Source organism: Phalacrocorax carbo, chromosome 2 (assembly GCF_963921805.1).
Source record: "Phalacrocorax carbo chromosome 2, bPhaCar2.1, whole genome shotgun sequence".
NCBI classification, from domain to species: Eukaryota; Metazoa; Chordata; class Aves; order Suliformes; family Phalacrocoracidae; genus Phalacrocorax; species Phalacrocorax carbo.
In genome coordinates, this window is record NC_087514.1 from 1,437,974 (window position 1) to 1,458,371 (window position 20,398).

Sequence of the window (20,398 nt, forward strand, 5' to 3'; positions counted from 1 at the left end):
GACTACATGATCCCTGAGCTCCCTTCCAACCTGGGATTCCGGGATTCTGGGATTCTGTGTTTCACCACGCTCACAGTAAAACATTTTTTCCCTTATATCCAGTCTAAATCTACCGTCCTTTAGTTTAAAACTATTACCCCTTGTCCTGTCACATCGAGCCTTGCTAAAGAGGTAGCCCCCATCTCTCCTATGGTCCCCCTTCAAGTACTGGAAGGCCGCAAGAAGGTCTCCCCGCTGCCTTTCTGTCTCCACGCTCAACAACTCTCTCAGCCTATCCTCATAGGAGAGGTGCTCCAGCCCTCAGATCATTTCTGGGGCCCGCCTCTGGACCTGTTCCAACAGGTCCACGTCCTTTCTGTATTAGCGGCTCCAGAGCTGGATGCAGTTCTCCAGGTGGGGTCTCACAAGAGCAGAGTAGAGGGGTGGATATTTGAAAAATCATGGCAGTCAGGTGATGTCCCTGCGGACTGCAAGAATCACAGAATCACACAATGCTATGGGTTGGAAGGGACCTCTGGAGAGCATCTTGTCCATCCCCCCTGCTTGACCAGGCACACCTACAGCAGCAAGCAAGGACCTCGTCCAGGCAGGGTTTGAATGTCTCCAGGGAAGGAGACTCCACAGCCTCTCTGGGAAGCCTGTTCCACTGCTCTGCCACCCGCACAGGAACAAAGTTTTATCTCGTGTTTAAATGGAACTTCCTGCCTTCCAACTTGTGCCCACTGCAACCTTGGCCTGTCCTTGGGCACCCACCACTGAAAACAGTCCGGCCCAATCCTCCTGACACTCACCCTTCAGATATTTGTAAGTATTGATGAGTTCCCCCCTCAGTCTTCTCTTCTCCAGGCTGAACAAACCCACGTCTCTCAGCCTTTCCTCATAAGAGGGGTGCTCCAGTCCCCCCATCATCTTGGTACCTCTCCGATGGACTTGCTCAAGCAGTTCCCTGGCCTTCTTCCTCTGGGGGGCCAAGAACGGGACACAACACTCCAGACGAGGCCTCACTAGGGCAGAGTACAGGGGGAGGATAACCTCCCTCGCCCTGCTGGCCATACTCCTTTTCATGCAGCCCACGATACCCTTGGCCTTCTTGGCCACAAGGGCACGGTGCTGGCTCAGGGTCACCCTGCTCTCCACCAGCACTGCCAGGGCCTTCTCAGCAGAGCCACTTTCCAGCAGGTCACCCCCAAGCTGTGCCGGTGCATGGAGTCCTTCCTCCCCATGTGCAGGACCCTACACTTGCTCTTGTTGAACTTCATCAGGTTCCCCTTGACCCAGCTCTCCAGCCTGTCCAGGTCTCGTTGGATGGCAGCACAGCCTCCTGCCGTATCACCCACTCCTCCCAGTTTGGTATCGTCAGCAAACTTGCTGAGGGTACAATCTATCCCTTTGTTCAGGTCATTGAATAGAACTGGACCCTGGGGAACAATGCTAGTTATCGGCCTCCAACCAGACTCTGCCCCATTGATCACCACCCTCGGAGCTCCGCCATTCAGCCAGCTCTCAATCTGCCTCCCTCTCCTCTCATCTAATCCATGCTTCCTTAGCCTGTCCGTGAGGATGTTATGGGAGACAGCGTCGAGCACTTGGCTGAAGACAAGGTAAACAACAGCCACTGCTCTCCCACGCCATCATAGAAGGCTATCAGCTTGGTCAAGCATGATCTTCCTTGGTGAATCCATGTTACCTCCTTCTGATAACCCTCTTCTCCACTGCATGCTTGGCGATGACCTCCAGAACACACTCTTCCTTCACCTTTCTGAGGATGGAGGTCAGGTTGACTGTGCTATAGTTTCCCGGGTCTTCCATCTTGACCTTTTTGAAGATTGGAATGACATCGGCTGCCCTCCAGTCCTCGGGAACCTCTCCTGTTCTCCATGACCTTTCAAAGATGATGGAGAGTGGCTTGGCAAGAACATCCGCCAGCTCCTTCAGCACTTGTGGGTGCTTTCTGTCGGCGGTCATGAATCTGCAAGGACCCAGTTTGCCTAGGTGATCTCTAACCCAATCCACCTCAACCAAAGGGGAAGTTTTCCTTTCTCCAGATTTTCTCTATCACCTCTGGGGACTGGGATGCCTCAGGGCCAGACTTAGCAATAAAGGCTGAAGCAAAGGCAGCATTCAATAACTCTGCCTTCCCTGCATCCTGCGTCACCAGGGCCCACACCTCGTTCAGCAGCAGGCCCATACTTTCCCCACTCTTCCTTTTACTGCCAAAGTATTAGAAGAAGCCCTTCTTGGGATCCTAGACACACCTTGCCAGAATGACATCCACGTGGGTCTGGTCTTCCCCGATCCATCTATGAAGACCTCACAATGTCCCTAGACGCCTCCCAAGTAGCCAGCCCCTTTGCCATCAGACCCTTTTGCCATCCACAGCAACAAGCACTGCTCGCCTGACAAACAGCCTCCTAAACACTCACATTGGCTCAGTCGGGGCAGGCCTCGCCAGTCCTCAACCCTCTGCCAATCCTCCAACACCACCACAGCCTTTGAATGGCACCCACGTACAGCATGCTCGCCTCCAGTGCCCTCTGCGAGCTACAAATCCTCTTTCTGCCCGTCAAACACGGTGCAGAGAAGTGGCCTCACCCCAAAGACAGACCCCAAAGGCCCTGCATCACCAGGCTACCCTGCCTGCCGCTCTGCCTCTGCCTCTCCACACTCTCCTGGGATCCCCACAAATTCACCTGCGCTTACGAGGCTCCCCAGAGCAAGCACGGAGTCACGCCTGAGCCCAGGCTGCATCAAACAGACCAGCCCCAGCTAAGGGAAGCGCAACGGAGGGGCCAACACAAGCCTTTGGGGAGCGTGGCAGGGCTCCCCCCACCACAGGGCTTGCCAGCTCTGGACGTGGGCTGCCAGGGTAACATCCTGCTCCTGCAAGCCGCCCTCCTCTGCCTGCTCCCACTCACACCCCCACGGACAGCACCGACGGGCCACAACCACAAACAGGCAGCCTCCTTTCTCCCACCTACAACCTCACAAGCAAGAGGGGCAACACGACACACACAGAGCACACACAGCTGTGGCTTTAGGCCAGGCCTAAACACAGCCTCAGTCACCTGGCAGCAAGGTCAGCAGGGAACAAAGGCCATGCAACGGGCAGCGCCTCATGCCCGGCACACCTCAAAGAACAGACCAGCCTTCCACGGCTGCGAGGAAAGGGGGCCCCCGCTTCACAATGCACCCACAAAATAAACCACACGAGTGCCACGCCATGACCTCACTGATGTCACCCCGCTTCTCCTACAATTTGGTCTCGTCTTCTGCCCGCCCTGACACTCACCATCAACACCAAGACTTTGGCTTCTAATACTCTCACTTAAAAGCTGCCGCCAGGGCCAAGGGGACACGTCCTCAAGAAGAGCACATGAAAGTGTACAACTGCAGGAAGAAAAACACACCCCACCTCATGACTTGCCAGCCTGTGGCATGCAACAGCCGCTTGCTGCAAAACACCGTCATGCGCAAAGGCTGCCCCGCCCCTCGCCGACCACCATAAAAGCTGGCCCCATGCCTCTCTCCCTCACACACGCTCCTCACACCTTCTCCTCCAACGTCAACGAGGTGAGTCTGAACCCCCTTCCCCTCCTTCCCATTCTTCCCCTGCCCCACCTGGCCTGGCTCTTCCAGCACGCTCTGCCCCCAACTCAGCAGCCGACACCTCCCCACACCCACGCTCCCCACAGCCACACAACACGCCTCCACCCTCCCTTGTCCTCCTACTGTTGCACCCCCACCTCACACCACCACACCCCTCGCACCCCCACGCCCCTACGCTTTCTCAACACCCTCTCTTCCAGGGACCCTCCACACCACACACATGGCCTGCTACGACCTCTGCCGCCCCTGCGGACCCACCCCGCTGGCTAACAGCTGCAACGAGCCCTGTGTCAGGCAGTGCGAGGACTCCCGCGTCGTCATCCAGCCCTCCACCGTGCAGGTCACCCTGCCAGGACCCATCCTCAGCTCCTTCCCACAGAACACCGCCGTCGGATCCTCCTCTTCGGCTGCCGTGGGCAACATCCTCGGCTCCCAGGGAGTGCCCGTCTCCTCCGGTGGATTTGGCTATGGCTATGGCTTTGGAGGCCTGGGCTGCTACGGCGGCGGAAGGGGCTGCTACCCCTGCTAAGGGCCCTGACCACCACCCCTGATACCAACAGCACACACCCTGCAAGCCAGGGCATCGACTGAGGATGCACCTCCGGGCTCTTGCTGCCACGTGGACCTGCCCTCCACGGCTCCTCCTCTCAAGGCACCAAGCAAGGAAGCGGGAGAGGGGCCAACCCAGCCTGCCTGGACACACGGCCCACGCACCTCCTCCTCTTCTCCCACTTCCTTCCTTGCATCACCCCTTCTGCTATCTCCAGTACTGCCCGCTCCAATCACTTGCTCACAAGCCATAGACCACCGGGGACCTCCGGCGTGCTGCTCCCACTGTGCGGCAGGAAGTTCTTGCTGCTCTGGCAAGGTCCTCTCTCGCACACGGCACCTTGGCTGATGGTCGCTAGACTTGCACCTCAGACCACTTCCCTTCCACTTGCTCATCCTGCCTTTTCGCTCTCTTTTTTCCATCAATAAAGTGCTCCTGCATCCCAGCCTGTGAGGTCTCCTCTTCCCTTCTTCTCCCAAGCCTCCTCCAACTCTACCCAGCACAAAGCCAGGGCTCAAGAGGCCAGTGGGGTGGGTGGAGAAGGGTCACTAGATCTCTCCGCGGGATTGTGCCACCACAGCCAATATCAACACAGACTGGCACCTGGCAGGGGGGCTTCCAGAGTGTGACACCAGCCAACCACTAGCTCAAACAAAGGCTTTGGCACAACAAGGCATGCAGAAAAATAACAGGAAGGGCTTCTACAGCTATGTCAACCAGAAAAGGAAGGTTAAAGAGAGCGTACCTCCCCTGATGAACAAGAAGGGTGACCTAGGAGCAACACACCAGGAGAGGGATGAGCTACTCAAGCCCTTTTTTGCCTCAGGCTTCACTCGTAACCTCTCTCCTCACCCCTCCCGATGACATGCACCGCAAGATGGGCACAAGGCGGCTCAAGACCCTCCCACTGTAAGGGAAGATCAGGTTTCTGACCACCTGAGGAACCTGAACATACACAAGGCTATGGCACCTGGTGAGATGCGTCCCAGAGACCTGAAGGGAACTGGATCATGTAGTTGCCCAGACACTCCCATTACAATCATGGAATCATAGAATCATAGAACGGTTTAGGTTGGAAGGGACATTAGTGGGCAACCAGTCTAAACCCCCTGCAGTGAGCACGGACATCTTCCACTAGACCCGCTTGCTCAGAGCCCTCTCCAACCTGACCTTGAATGTTTCTAGGGATGGAGCATCCACCACCTCTCTGGGCAACCTCTTCCGCCACATTGGACACTTTCAAGATTCGGCTGCACAGCCTGCTGGGCCATCTTGTCTAGGCTGTGCTCTTCCTAGAAAGCTTGGACTACATGATCCCTGAGCTCCCTTCCAACCTGGAATTCCGGGATTCTGTGATTCTGTGTTTCACCACGCTCACAGTAAAACATTTCTTCCCTTATATCCAGTCTAAATCTACCGTCCTTTAGTTTAAAACTATTACCCCTTGTCCTGTCACATCGGGCCTTGCTAAAGAGGTAGCCCCCATCTCTCCTATGGTCCCCCTTCAAGTACTGGAAGGCCGCAAGAAGGTCTCCCCGCTGCCTTTCTGTCTCCACGCTCAACAACTACAACTCTCTCAGCCTATCCTCATAGGAGAGGTGCTCCTAAACAGCCCCCTAAACACTCACATCGGCTCAGTCGGGGCAGGCCTCGCCAGTCCTCAACCCTCTGCCAATCCTCCACCACCGCCACAGCCTTTGAATGGCACCCACGTACAGCATGCTCGCCTCCAGTGCCCTCTGCGAGCTACAAATCCTCTTTCTGCCCGTCAAACACGGTGCAGAGAAGTGGCCTCACCCCAAAGACAGACCCCAAAGGCCCTGCATCACCAGGCTACCCTGCCTGCCGCTCTGCCTCTGCCTCTCCACACTCTCCTGGGATCCCCACAAATTCACCTGCGCTTACGAGGTTCCCCAGAGCAAGCACGGAGTCACGCCTGAGCCCAGGCTGCATCAAACAGACCAGCCCCAGCTAAGGGAAGCGCAACGGAGGGGCCAACACAAGCCTTTGGGGAGTGTGGCAGGGCTGCCCCCACCACAGGGCTTGCCAGCTCTGGACGTGGGCTGCCAGGGCAACATCCTGCTCCCGCAAGCCGCCCTCCTCTGCCTGCTCCCACTCACAACCCCACGGACGGCACCGACAGGCCACAACCACAAACAGGCAGCCTCCTTTCTCCCACCTACAACCTCACAAGCAAGAGGGGCAACACGACACAGAGCACACACAGCTGTGGCTTTAGGCCAGGCCTAAACACAGCCTCAGTCACCTGGCAGCAAGGTCAGCAGGGAACAAAGGCCATGCAACGGGCAGCGCCTCATGCCCGGCACACCTCAAAGAACAGACCAGCCTTCCACGGCTGCGAGGAAAGGGGGCCCCCGCTTCACAATGCACCCGCAAAATAAACCACACGAGTGCCACGCCATGACCTCACTGATGTCACCCCGCTTCTCCTACAATTTGGTCTCGTCTTCTGCCCGCCCTGACACTCACCATCAACACCAAGACTTTGGCTTCTAATACTCTCACTTAAAAGCTGCCGCCAGGGCCAAGGGGACACGTCCTCAAGAAGAGCACATGAAAGTGTACAACTGCAGGAAGAAAAACACACCCCACCTCATGACTTGCCAGCCTGTGGCATGCAACAGCCGCTTGCTGCAAAACACCGTCATGCGCAAAGGCTGCCCCGCCCCTCGCCGACCACCATAAAAGCTGGCCCCATGCCTCTCTCCCTCACACACGCTCCTCACACCTTCTCCTCCAACGTCAACGAGGTGAGTCTGAACCCCCTTCCCCTCCTTCCCATTCTTCCCCTGCCCCACCTGGCCTGGCTCTTCCAGCACGCTCTGCCCCCAACTCAGCAGCCGAAACCTCCCCACACCCACGCTCCCCACAGCCACACAACACGCTTCCACGCTCCCCTGTCCTCCTGCTGTTGCACCCCCACCTCACACCACCACACCCCTCGCACCCCCACGCCCCTACGCTTTCTCAACACCCTCTCTTCCAGGGACCCTCCACACCACACACATGGCCTGCTACGACCTCTGCCGCCCCTGCGGACCCACCCCGCTGGCTAACAGCTGCAACGAGCCCTGTGTCAGGCAGTGCGAGGACTCCCGCGTCGTCATCCAGCCTCCCGCCGTGCTGGTCACCCTGCCAGGACCCATCCTCAGCTCCTTCCCACAGAACACCGCCGTCGGATCCTCCTCTTCGGCTGCCGTGGGCAACATCCTCGGCTCCCAGGGAGTGCCCGTCTCCTCCGGTGGATTTGGCTATGGCTACGGCTTTGGAGGCCTGGGCTGCTACGGCGGCGGAAGGGGCTGCTACCCCTGCTAAGGGCCCTGACCACCACCCCTGATACCAACAGCACACACCCTGCAAGCCAGGGCATCAACTGAGGATGCACCTCCGGGCTCTTGCTGCCACGTGGACCTGCCCTCCACGGCTCCTCCTCTCAAGGCACCAAGCAAGGAAGCGGGAGAGGGGCCAACCCAGCCTGCCTGGACACACGGCCCACGCACCTCCTCCTCTTCTCCCACTTCCTTCCTTGCATCACCCCTTCTGCTATCTCCAGTACTGCCCGCTCCAATCACTTGCTCACAAGCCATAGACCACCGGGGACCTCCGGCGTGCTGCTCCCACTGTGTGGCAGGAAGTTCTTGCTGCTCTGGCAAGGTCCTCTCTCGCACACGGCACCTTGGCTGATGGTCGCTAGACTTGCACCTCAGACCACTTCCCTTCCACTTGCTCATCCTGCCTTTTCGCTCTCTTTTTTCCATCAATAAAGTGCTCCTGCATCCCAGCCTGTGAGGTCTCCTCTTCCCTTCTTCTCCCAAGCCTCCTCCAACTCTACCCAGCACAAAGCCAGGGCTCAAGAGGCCAGCGGGGTGGGTGGAGAAGGGTCACTAGATCTCTCCGCGGGATTGTGCCACCACAGCCAATATCAACACAGACTGGCACCTGGCAGGGGGGCTTCCAGAGTGTGACAACAGCCAACCACTGGCTCAAACAAAGGCTTTGGCACAACAAGGCATGCAGAAAAATAACAGGAAGGGCTTCTACAGCTATGTCAACCAGAAAAGGAAGGTTAAAGAGAGCGTACCTCCCCTGATGAACAAGAAGGGTGACCTAGGAGCAACACACCAGGAGAGGGATGAGCTACTCAAGCCCTTTTTTGCCTCAGGCTTCACTCGTAACCTCTCTCCTCACCCCTCCCGACAACATGCACCGCAAGATGGGCACAAGGCGGCTCAAGACCCTCCCACTGTAAGGGAAGATCAGGTTTCTGACCACCTGAGGAACCTGAACATACACAAGGCTATGGCACCTGGTGAGATGCGTCCCAGAGACCTGAAGGGAACTGGATCATGTAGTTGCCCAGACACTCCCATTACAATCATGGAATCATAGAATCATAGAACGGTTTAGGTTGGAAGGGACATTAGTGGGCAACCAGTCTAAACCCCCTGCAGTGAGCACGGACATCTTCCACTAGACCCGCTTGCTCAGAGCCCTCTCCAACCTGACCTTGAATGTTTCTAGGGATGGAGCATCCACCACCTCTCTGGGCAACCTCTTCCGCCACATTGGACACTTTCAAGATTCGGCTGCACAGCCTGCTGGGCCATCTTGTCTAGGCTGTGCTCTTCCTAGAAAGCTTGGACTACATGATCCCTGAGCTCCCTTCCAACCTGGGATTCCGGGATTCTGGGATTCTGTGTTTCACCACGCTCACAGTAAAACATTTCTTCCCTTATATCCAGTCTAAATCTACCGTCCTTTAGTTTAAAACTATTACCCCTTGTCCTGTCACATCGGGCCTTGCTAAAGAGGTAGCCCCCATCTCTCCTATGGTCCCCCTTCAAGTACTGGAAGGCCGCAAGAAGGTCTCCCCGCTGCCTTTCTGTCTCCACGCTCAACAACTACAACTCTCTCAGCCTATCCTCATAGGAGAGGTGCTCCTAAACAGCCCCCTAAACACTCACATCGGCTCAGTCGGGGCAGGCCTCGCCAGTCCTCAACCCTCTGCCAATCCTCCACCACCGCCACAGCCTTTGAATGGCACCCACGTACAGCATGCTCGCCTCCAGTGCCCTCTGCGAGCTACAAATCCTCTTTCTGCCCGTCAAACACGGTGCAGAGAAGTGGCCTCACCCCAAAGACAGACCCCAAAGGCCCTGCATCACCAGGCTACCCTGCCTGCCGCTCTGCCTCTGCCTCTCCACACTCTCCTGGGATCCCCACAAATTCACCTGCGCTTACGAGGTTCCCCAGAGCAAGCACGGAGTCACGCCTGAGCCCAGGCTGCATCAAACAGACCAGCCCCAGCTAAGGGAAGCGCAACGGAGGGGCCAACACAAGCCTTTGGGGAGTGTGGCAGGGCTGCCCCCACCACAGGGCTTGCCAGCTCTGGACGTGGGCTGCCAGGGCAACATCCTGCTCCCGCAAGCCGCCCTCCTCTGCCTGCTCCCACTCACAACCCCACGGACGGCACCGACAGGCCACAACCACAAACAGGCAGCCTCCTTTCTCCCACCTACAACCTCACAAGCAAGAGGGGCAACACGACACAGAGCACACACAGCTGTGGCTTTAGGCCAGGCCTAAACACAGCCTCAGTCACCTGGCAGCAAGGTCAGCAGGGAACAAAGGCCATGCAACGGGCAGCGCCTCATGCCCGGCACACCTCAAAGAACAGACCAGCCTTCCACGGCTGCGAGGAAAGGGGGCCCCCGCTTCACAATGCACCCGCAAAATAAACCACACGAGTGCCACGCCATGACCTCACTGATGTCACCCCGCTTCTCCTACAATTTGGTCTCGTCTTCTGCCCGCCCTGACACTCACCATCAACACCAAGACTTTGGCTTCTAATACTCTCACTTAAAAGCTGCCGCCAGGGCCAAGGGGACACGTCCTCAAGAAGAGCACATGAAAGTGTACAACTGCAGGAAGAAAAACACACCCCACCTCATGACTTGCCAGCCTGTGGCATGCAACAGCCGCTTGCTGCAAAACACCGTCATGCGCAAAGGCTGCCCCGCCCCTCGCCGACCACCATAAAAGCTGGCCCCATGCCTCTCTCCCTCACACACGCTCCTCACACCTTCTCCTCCAACGTCAACGAGGTGAGTCTGAACCCCCTTCCCCTCCTTCCCATTCTTCCCCTGCCCCACCTGGCCTGGCTCTTCCAGCACGCTCTGCCCCCAACTCAGCAGCCGACACCTCCCCACACCCACGCTCCCCACAGCCACACAACACGCTTCCACGCTCCCTTGTCCTCCTACTGTTGCACCCCCTCACCCCTCGCACCACCACACCCCTACGCTTTCTCAACACCCTCTCTGCCAGGGACCCTCCACACCACACACATGGCCTGCTACGACCTCTGCCGCCCCTGCGGACCCACCCCGCTGGCTAACAGCTGCAACGAGCCCTGTGTCAGGCAGTGCGAGGACTCCCGCGTCGTCATCCAGCCTCCCGCCGTGCTGGTCACCCTGCCAGGACCCATCCTCAGCTCCTTCCCACAGAACACCGCCGTCGGATCCTCCTCTTCGGCTGCCGTGGGCAACATCCTCGGCTCCCAGGGAGTGCCCGTCTCCTCCGGTGGATTTGGCTATGGCTACGGCTTTGGAGGCCTGGGCTGCTACGGTGGCAGAAGGGGCTGCTACCCCTGCTAAGGGCCCTGACCACCACCCCTGACACCAACAGCACACACCCTGCAAGCCAGGGCATCGACTGAGGATGCACCTCCGGGCTCTTGCTGCCACGTGGACCTGCCCTCCACGGCTCCTCCTCTCAAGGCACCAAGCAAGGAAGCGGGAGAGGGGCCAACCCAGCCTGCCTGGACACACGGCCCACGCACCTCCTCCTCTTCTCCCACTTCCTTCCTTGCATCACCCCTTCTGCTATCTCCAGTACTGCCCGCTCCAATCACTTGCTCACAAGCCATAGACCACCGGGGACCTCCGGCGTGCTGCTCCCACTGTGTGGCAGGAAGTTCTTGCTGCTCTGGCAAGGTCCTCTCTCGCACACGGCACCTCGGCTGATGGTCGCTAGACTTGCACCTCAGACCGCTTCCCTTCCACTTGCTCATCCTGCCTTTTCGCTCTCTTTTGTCCATCAATAAAGTGCTCCTGCATCCCAGCCTGTGTGGTCTCCTCTTCCCTTCTTCTCCCAAGCCTCCTCCAACTCTACCCAGCACAAAGCCAGGGCTCAAGAGGCCAGCGGGGTGGGTGGAGAAGGGTCACTAGATCTCTCCGCGGGATTGTGCCACCACAGCCAATATCAACACAGACTGGCATCTGGCAGGGGGGGCTTCCAGAGTGTGACACCAGCCAACCACTAGCTCAAACAAAGGCTTTGGCACAACAAGGCATGCAGAAAAATAACAGGAAGGGCTTCTACAGCTATGTCAACCAGAAAAGGAAGGTTAAAGAGAGCGTACCTCCCCTGATGAACAAGAAGGGTGACCTAGGAGCAACACACCAGGAGAGGGATGAGCTACTCAAGCCCTTTTTTGCCTCAGGCTTCACTCGTAACCTCTCTCCTCACCCCTCCCGATGACATGCACCGCAAGATGGGCACAAGGCGGCTCAAGACCCTCCCACTGTAAGGGAAGATCAGGTTTCTGACCACCTGAGGAACCTGAACATACACAAGGCTATGGCACCTGGTAAGATGCATCCCAGAGTCCTGAAGGGAACTGGATCATGTAGTTGCTCAGACACTCCCATTACAATCATGGAATCATAGAATCATAGAACGGTTTAGCTTGGAAGGGACATTAGTGGGCAACCAGTCTAAACCCCCTGCAGTGAGCACGGACATCTTCCACTAGACCCGCTTGCTCAGAGCCCTCTCCAACCTGACCTTGAATGTTTCTAGGGATGGAGCATCCACCACCTCTCTGGGCAACCTCTTCCGCCACATTGGACACTTTCAAGATTTGGCTGCACAGCCTGCTGGGCCATCTTGTCTAGGCTGTGCTCTTCCTAGAAAGCTTGGACTACATGATCCCTGAGCTCCCTTCCAACCTGGGATTCCGGGATTCTGGGATTCTGTGTTTCACCACGCTCACAGTAAAACATTTTTTCCCTTATATCCAGTCTAAATCTACCGTCCTTTAGTTTAAAACTATTACCCCTTGTCCTGTCACATCGAGCCTTGCTAAAGAGGTAGCCCCCATCTCTCCTATGGTCCCCCTTCAAGTACTGGAAGGCCGCAAGAAGGTCTCCCCGCTGCCTTTCTGTCTCCACGCTCAACAACTCTCTCAGCCTATCCTCATAGGAGAGGTGCTCCAGCCCTCAGATCATTTCTGGGGCCCGCCTCTGGACCTGTTCCAACAGGTCCACGTCCTTTCTGTATTAGCGGCTCCAGAGCTGGATGCAGTTCTCCAGGTGGGGTCTCACAAGAGCAGAGTAGAGGGGTGGATATTTGAAAAATCATGGCAGTCAGGTGATGTCCCTGCGGACTGCAAGAATCACAGAATCACACAATGCTATGGGTTGGAAGGGACCTCTGGAGAGCATCTTGTCCATCCCCCCTGCTTGACCAGGCACACCTACAGCAGCAAGCAAGGACCTCGTCCAGGCAGGGTTTGAATGTCTCCAGGGAAGGAGACTCCACAGCCTCTCTGGGAAGCCTGTTCCACTGCTCTGCCACCCGCACAGGAACAAAGTTTTATCTCGTGTTTAAATGGAACTTCCTGCCTTCCAACTTGTGCCCACTGCAACCTTGGCCTGTCCTTGGGCACCCACCACTGAAAACAGTCCGGCCCAATCCTCCTGACACTCACCCTTCAGATATTTGTAAGTATTGATGAGTTCCCCCCTCAGTCTTCTCTTCTCCAGGCTGAACAAACCCACGTCTCTCAGCCTTTCCTCATAAGAGGGGTGCTCCAGTCCCCCCATCATCTTGGTACCTCTCCGATGGACTTGCTCAAGCAGTTCCCTGGCCTTCTTCCTCTGGGGGGCCAAGAACGGGACACAACACTCCAGACGAGGCCTCACTAGGGCAGAGTACAGGGGGAGGATAACCTCCCTCGCCCTGCTGGCCATACTCCTTTTCATGCAGCCCACGATACCCTTGGCCTTCTTGGCCACAAGGGCACGGTGCTGGCTCAGGGTCACCCTGCTCTCCACCAGCACTGCCAGGGCCTTCTCAGCAGAGCCACTTTCCAGCAGGTCACCCCCAAGCTGTGCCGGTGCATGGAGTCCTTCCTCCCCATGTGCAGGACCCTACACTTGCTCTTGTTGAACTTCATCAGGTTCCCCTTGACCCAGCTCTCCAGCCTGTCCAGGTCTCGTTGGATGGCAGCACAGCCTCCTGCCGTATCACCCACTCCTCCCAGTTTGGTATCGTCAGCAAACTTGCTGAGGGTACAATCTATCCCTTTGTTCAGGTCATTGAATAGAACTGGACCCTGGGGAACAATGCTAGTTATCGGCCTCCAACCAGACTCTGCCCCATTGATCACCACCCTCGGAGCTCCGCCATTCAGCCAGCTCTCAATCTGCCTCCCTCTCCTCTCATCTAATCCATGCTTCCTTAGCCTGTCCGTGAGGATGTTATGGGAGACAGCGTCGAGCACTTGGCTGAAGACAAGGTAAACAACAGCCACTGCTCTCCCACGCCATCATAGAAGGCTATCAGCTTGGTCAAGCATGATCTTCCTTGGTGAATCCATGTTACCTCCTTCTGATAACCCTCTTCTCCACTGCATGCTTGGCGATGACCTCCAGAACACACTCTTCCTTCACCTTTCTGAGGATGGAGGTCAGGTTGACTGTGCTATAGTTTCCCGGGTCTTCCATCTTGACCTTTTTGAAGATTGGAATGACATCGGCTGCCCTCCAGTCCTCGGGAACCTCTCCTGTTCTCCATGACCTTTCAAAGATGATGGAGAGTGGCTTGGCAAGAACATCCGCCAGCTCCTTCAGCACTTGTGGGTGCTTTCTGTCGGCGGTCATGAATCTGCAAGGACCCAGTTTGCCTAGGTGATCTCTAACCCAATCCACCTCAACCAAAGGGGAAGTTTTCCTTTCTCCAGATTTTCTCTATCACCTCTGGGGACTGGGATGCCTCAGGGCCAGACTTAGCAATAAAGGCTGAAGCAAAGGCAGCATTCAATAACTCTGCCTTCCCTGCATCCTGCGTCACCAGGGCCCACACCTCGTTCAGCAGCAGGCCCATACTTTCCCCACTCTTCCTTTTACTGCCAAAGTATTAGAAGAAGCCCTTCTTGGGATCCTAGACACACCTTGCCAGAATGACATCCACGTGGGTCTGGTCTTCCCCGATCCATCTATGAAGACCTCACAATGTCCCTAGACGCCTCCCAAGTAGCCAGCCCCTTTGCCATCAGACCCTTTTGCCATCCACAGCAACAAGCACTGCTCGCCTGACAAACAGCCTCCTAAACACTCACATTGGCTCAGTCGGGGCAGGCCTCGCCAGTCCTCAACCCTCTGCCAATCCTCCAACACCACCACAGCCTTTGAATGGCACCCACGTACAGCATGCTCGCCTCCAGTGCCCTCTGCGAGCTACAAATCCTCTTTCTGCCCGTCAAACACGGTGCAGAGAAGTGGCCTCACCCCAAAGACAGACCCCAAAGGCCCTGCATCACCAGGCTACCCTGCCTGCCGCTCTGCCTCTGCCTCTCCACACTCTCCTGGGATCCCCACAAATTCACCTGCGCTTACGAGGCTCCCCAGAGCAAGCACGGAGTCACGCCTGAGCCCAGGCTGCATCAAACAGACCAGCCCCAGCTAAGGGAAGCGCAACGGAGGGGCCAACACAAGCCTTTGGGGAGCGTGGCAGGGCTCCCCCCACCACAGGGCTTGCCAGCTCTGGACGTGGGCTGCCAGGGTAACATCCTGCTCCTGCAAGCCGCCCTCCTCTGCCTGCTCCCACTCACACCCCCACGGACAGCACCGACGGGCCACAACCACAAACAGGCAGCCTCCTTTCTCCCACCTACAACCTCACAAGCAAGAGGGGCAACACGACACACACAGAGCACACACAGCTGTGGCTTTAGGCCAGGCCTAAACACAGCCTCAGTCACCTGGCAGCAAGGTCAGCAGGGAACAAAGGCCATGCAACGGGCAGCGCCTCATGCCCGGCACACCTCAAAGAACAGACCAGCCTTCCACGGCTGCGAGGAAAGGGGGCCCCCGCTTCACAATGCACCCACAAAATAAACCACACGAGTGCCACGCCATGACCTCACTGATGTCACCCCGCTTCTCCTACAATTTGGTCTCGTCTTCTGCCCGCCCTGACACTCACCATCAACACCAAGACTTTGGCTTCTAATACTCTCACTTAAAAGCTGCCGCCAGGGCCAAGGGGACACGTCCTCAAGAAGAGCACATGAAAGTGTACAACTGCAGGAAGAAAAACACACCCCACCTCATGACTTGCCAGCCTGTGGCATGCAACAGCCGCTTGCTGCAAAACACCGTCATGCGCAAAGGCTGCCCCGCCCCTCGCCGACCACCATAAAAGCTGGCCCCATGCCTCTCTCCCTCACACACGCTCCTCACACCTTCTCCTCCAACGTCAACGAGGTGAGTCTGAACCCCCTTCCCCTCCTTCCCATTCTTCCCCTGCCCCACCTGGCCTGGCTCTTCCAGCACGCTCTGCCCCCAACTCAGCAGCCGACACCTCCCCACACCCACGCTCCCCACAGCCACACAACACGCCTCCACCCTCCCTTGTCCTCCTACTGTTGCACCCCCACCTCACACCACCACACCCCTCGCACCCCCACGCCCCTACGCTTTCTCAACACCCTCTCTTCCAGGGACCCTCCACACCACACACATGGCCTGCTACGACCTCTGCCGCCCCTGCGGACCCACCCCGCTGGCTAACAGCTGCAACGAGCCCTGTGTCAGGCAGTGCGAGGACTCCCGCGTCGTCATCCAGCCCTCCACCGTGCAGGTCACCCTGCCAGGACCCATCCTCAGCTCCTTCCCACAGAACACCGCCGTCGGATCCTCCTCTTCGGCTGCCGTGGGCAACATCCTCGGCTCCCAGGGAGTGCCCGTCTCCTCCGGTGGATTTGGCTATGGCTATGGCTTTGGAGGCCTGGGCTGCTACGGCGGCGGAAGGGGCTGCTACCCCTGCTAAGGGCCCTGACCACCACCCCTGATACCAACAGCACACACCCTGCAAGCCAGGGCATCGACTGAGGATGCACCTCCGGGCTCTTGCTGCCACGTGGACCTGCCCTCCACGGCTCCTCCTCTCAAGGCACCAAGCAAGGAAGCGGGAGAGGGGCCAACCCAGCCTGCCTGGACACACGGCCCACGCACCTCCTCCTCTTCTCCCACTTCCTTCCTTGCATCACCCCTTCTGCTATCTCCAGTACTGCCCGCTCCAATCACTTGCTCACAAGCCATAGACCACCGGGGACCTCCGGCGTGCTGCTCCCACTGTGCGGCAGGAAGTTCTTGCTGCTCTGGCAAGGTCCTCTCTCGCACACGGCACCTTGGCTGATGGTCGCTAGACTTGCACCTCAGACCACTTCCCTTCCACTTGCTCATCCTGCCTTTTCGCTCTCTTTTTTCCATCAATAAAGTGCTCCTGCATCCCAGCCTGTGAGGTCTCCTCTTCCCTTCTTCTCCCAAGCCTCCTCCAACTCTACCCAGCACAAAGCCAGGGCTCAAGAGGCCAGTGGGGTGGGTGGAGAAGGGTCACTAGATCTCTCCGCGGGATTGTGCCACCACAGCCAATATCAACACAGACTGGCACCTGGCAGGGGGGCTTCCAGAGTGTGACACCAGCCAACCACTAGCTCAAACAAAGGCTTTGGCACAACAAGGCATGCAGAAAAATAACAGGAAGGGCTTCTACAGCTATGTCAACCAGAAAAGGAAGGTTAAAGAGAGCGTACCTCCCCTGATGAACAAGAAGGGTGACCTAGGAGCAACACACCAGGAGAGGGATGAGCTACTCAAGCCCTTTTTTGCCTCAGGCTTCACTCGTAACCTCTCTCCTCACCCCTCCCGATGACATGCACCGCAAGATGGGCACAAGGCGGCTCAAGACCCTCCCACTGTAAGGGAAGATCAGGTTTCTGACCACCTGAGGAACCTGAACATACACAAGGCTATGGCACCTGGTGAGATGCGTCCCAGAGACCTGAAGGGAACTGGATCATGTAGTTGCCCAGACACTCCCATTACAATCATGGAATCATAGAATCATAGAACGGTTTAGGTTGGAAGGGACATTAGTGGGCAACCAGTCTAAACCCCCTGCAGTGAGCACGGACATCTTCCACTAGACCCGCTTGCTCAGAGCCCTCTCCAACCTGACCTTGAATGTTTCTAGGGATGGAGCATCCACCACCTCTCTGGGCAACCTCTTCCGCCACATTGGACACTTTCAAGATTCGGCTGCACAGCCTGCTGGGCCATCTTGTCTAGGCTGTGCTCTTCCTAGAAAGCTTGGACTACATGATCCCTGAGCTCCCTTCCAACCTGGAATTCCGGGATTCTGTGATTCTGTGTTTCACCACGCTCACAGTAAAACATTTCTTCCCTTATATCCAGTCTAAATCTACCGTCCTTTAGTTTAAAACTATTACCCCTTGTCCTGTCACATCGGGCCTTGCTAAAGAGGTAGCCCCCATCTCTCCTATGGTCCCCCTTCAAGTACTGGAAGGCCGCAAGAAGGTCTCCCCGCTGCCTTTCTGTCTCCACGCTCAACAACTACAACTCTCTCAGCCTATCCTCATAGGAGAGGTGCTCCTAAACAGCCCCCTAAACACTCACATCGGCTCAGTCGGGGCAGGCCTCGCCAGTCCTCAACCCTCTGCCAATCCTCCACCACCGCCACAGCCTTTGAATGGCACCCACGTACAGCATGCTCGCCTCCAGTGCCCTCTGCGAGCTACAAATCCTCTTTCTGCCCGTCAAACACGGTGCAGAGAAGTGGCCTCACCCCAAAGACAGACCCCAAAGGCCCTGCATCACCAGGCTACCCTGCCTGCCGCTCTGCCTCTGCCTCTCCACACTCTCCTGGGATCCCCACAAATTCACCTGCGCTTACGAGGTTCCCCAGAGCAAGCACGGAGTCACGCCTGAGCCCAGGCTGCATCAAACAGACCAGCCCCAGCTAAGGGAAGCGCAACGGAGGGGCCAACACAAGCCTTTGGGGAGTGTGGCAGGGCTGCCCCCACCACAGGGCTTGCCAGCTCTGGACGTGGGCTGCCAGGGCAACATCCTGCTCCCGCAAGCCGCCCTCCTCTGCCTGCTCCCACTCACAACCCCACGGACGGCACCGACAGGCCACAACCACAAACAGGCAGCCTCCTTTCTCCCACCTACAACCTCACAAGCAAGAGGGGCAACACGACACAGAGCACACACAGCTGTGGCTTTAGGCCAGGCCTAAACACAGCCTCAGTCACCTGGCAGCAAGGTCAGCAGGGAACAAAGGCCATGCAACGGGCAGCGCCTCATGCCCGGCACACCTCAAAGAACAGACCAGCCTTCCACGGCTGCGAGGAAAGGGGGCCCCCGCTTCACAATGCACCCGCAAAATAAACCACACGAGTGCCACGCCATGACCTCACTGATGTCACCCCGCTTCTCCTACAATTTGGTCTCGTCTTCTGCCCGCCCTGACACTCACCATCAACACCAAGACTTTGGCTTCTAATACTCTCACTTAAAAGCTGCCGCCAGGGCCAAGGGGACACGTCCTCAAGAAGAGCACATGAAAGTGTACAACTGCAGGAAGAAAAACACACCCCACCTCATGACTTGCCAGCCTGTGGCATGCAACAGCCGCTTGCTGCAAAACACCGTCATGCGCAAAGGCTGCCCCGCCCCTCGCCGACCACCATAAAAGCTGGCCCCATGCCTCTCTCCCTCACACACGCTCCTCACACCTTCTCCTCCAACGTCAACGAGGTGAGTCTGAACCCCCTTCCCCTCCTTCCCATTCTTCCCCTGCCCCACCTGGCCTGGCTCTTCCAGCACGCTCTGCCCCCAACTCAGCAGCCGAAACCTCCCCACACCCACGCTCCCCACAGCCACACAACACGCTTCCACGCTCCCCTGTCCTCCTGCTGTTGCACCCCCACCTCACACCACCACACCCCTCGCACCCCCACGCCCCTACGCTTTCTCAACACCCTCTCTTCCAGGGACCCTCCACACCACACACATGGCCTGCTACGACCTCTGCCGCCCCTGCGGACCCACCCCGCTGGCTAACAGCTGCAACGAGCCCTGTGTCAGGCAGTGCGAGGACTCCCGCGTCGTCATCCAGCCTCCCGCCGTGCTGGTCACCCTGCCAGGACCCATCCTCAGCTCCTTCCCACAGAACACCGCCGTCGGATCCTCCTCTTCGGCTGCCGTGGGCAACATCCTCGGCTCCCAGGGAGTGCCCGTCTCCTCCGGTGGATTTGGCTATGGCTACGGCTTTGGAGGCCTGGGCTGCTACGGCGGCGGAAGGGGCTGCTACCCCTGCTAAGGGCCCTGACCACCACCCCTGATACCAACAGCACACACCCTGCAAGCCAGGGCATCAACTGAGGATGCACCTCCGGGCTCTTGCTGCCACGTGGACCTGCCCTCCACGGCTCCTCCTCTCAAGGCACCAAGCAAGGAAGCGGGAGAGGGGCCAACCCAGCCTGCCTGGACACACGGCCCACGCACCTCCTCCTCTTCTCCCACTTCCTTCCTTGCATCACCCCTTCTGCTATCTCCAGTACTGCCCGCTCCAATCACTTGCTCACAAGCCATAGACCACCGGGGACCTCCGGCGTGCTGCTCCCACTGTGTGGCAGGAAGTTCTTGCTGCTCTGGCAAGGTCCTCTCTCGCACACGGCACCTTGGCTGATGGTCGCTAGACTTGCACCTCAGACCACTTCCCTTCCACTTGCTCATCCTGCCTTTTCGCTCTCTTTTTTCCATCAATAAAGTGCTCCTGCATCCCAGCCTGTGAGGTCTCCTCTTCCCTTCTTCTCCCAAGCCTCCTCCAACTCTACCCAGCACAAAGCCAGGGCTCAAGAGGCCAGCGGGGTGGGTGGAGAAGGGTCACTAGATCTCTCCGCGGGATTGTGCCACCACAGCCAATATCAACACAGACTGGCACCTGGCAGGGGGGCTTCCAGAGTGTGACAACAGCCAACCACTGGCTCAAACAAAGGCTTTGGCACAACAAGGCATGCAGAAAAATAACAGGAAGGGCTTCTACAGCTATGTCAACCAGAAA

At 57.6% G+C, this 20,398-nt stretch overlaps 5 protein-coding genes across 5 annotated transcripts; all 5 read left to right on the forward strand.

Annotated features, from left to right (window-relative positions):
* Positions 1–3,810: 3,810 nt before the first annotated feature.
* LOC135312263 (feather keratin 1-like) lies at positions 3,811–4,135 on the forward strand. Its single transcript, XM_064445408.1, has one exon. The coding sequence runs from the start codon at positions 3,827–3,829 to the stop codon at positions 4,133–4,135; it is 309 nt and encodes a 102-aa protein (XP_064301478.1). The 5' UTR covers positions 3,811–3,826.
* Positions 4,136–7,167: 3,032 nt separating this feature from the next.
* LOC135312264 (feather keratin 1-like) lies at positions 7,168–7,492 on the forward strand. The gene has a single exon (XM_064445409.1). The coding sequence runs from the start codon at positions 7,184–7,186 to the stop codon at positions 7,490–7,492; it is 309 nt and encodes a 102-aa protein (XP_064301479.1). The 5' UTR covers positions 7,168–7,183.
* A 3,019-nt stretch (positions 7,493–10,511) lies between these two features.
* Positions 10,512–10,851, forward strand: LOC135312265 (feather keratin 1-like). The gene has a single exon (XM_064445410.1). It carries the CDS (start codon positions 10,528–10,530, stop codon positions 10,834–10,836), a length of 309 nt encoding a protein of 102 aa, XP_064301480.1. The 5' UTR covers positions 10,512–10,527; the 3' UTR covers positions 10,837–10,851.
* Positions 10,852–15,972: 5,121 nt separating this feature from the next.
* On the forward strand, positions 15,973–16,297 carry LOC135312266 (feather keratin 1-like). The gene has a single exon (XM_064445411.1). It carries the CDS (start codon positions 15,989–15,991, stop codon positions 16,295–16,297), a length of 309 nt encoding a protein of 102 aa, XP_064301481.1. The 5' UTR covers positions 15,973–15,988.
* Positions 16,298–19,329: 3,032 nt separating this feature from the next.
* On the forward strand, positions 19,330–19,654 carry LOC135312267 (feather keratin 1-like). Its single transcript, XM_064445413.1, has one exon. It carries the CDS (start codon positions 19,346–19,348, stop codon positions 19,652–19,654), a length of 309 nt encoding a protein of 102 aa, XP_064301483.1. The 5' UTR covers positions 19,330–19,345.
* Positions 19,655–20,398: the final 744 nt, after the last annotated feature.

What these genes read in the sequence shown, in the direction of transcription:
- LOC135312263 (XM_064445408.1), top strand. Translation starts at nt 3,827, where the DNA reads ATGGCCTGCTACGACCTCTGCCGCCCCTGCGGACCCACCCCGCTGGCT.
- LOC135312264 (XM_064445409.1), top strand. Translation starts at nt 7,184, where the DNA reads ATGGCCTGCTACGACCTCTGCCGCCCCTGCGGACCCACCCCGCTGGCT.
- LOC135312265 (XM_064445410.1), top strand. Translation starts at nt 10,528, where the DNA reads ATGGCCTGCTACGACCTCTGCCGCCCCTGCGGACCCACCCCGCTGGCT.
- LOC135312266 (XM_064445411.1), top strand. Translation starts at nt 15,989, where the DNA reads ATGGCCTGCTACGACCTCTGCCGCCCCTGCGGACCCACCCCGCTGGCT.
- LOC135312267 (XM_064445413.1), top strand. Translation starts at nt 19,346, where the DNA reads ATGGCCTGCTACGACCTCTGCCGCCCCTGCGGACCCACCCCGCTGGCT.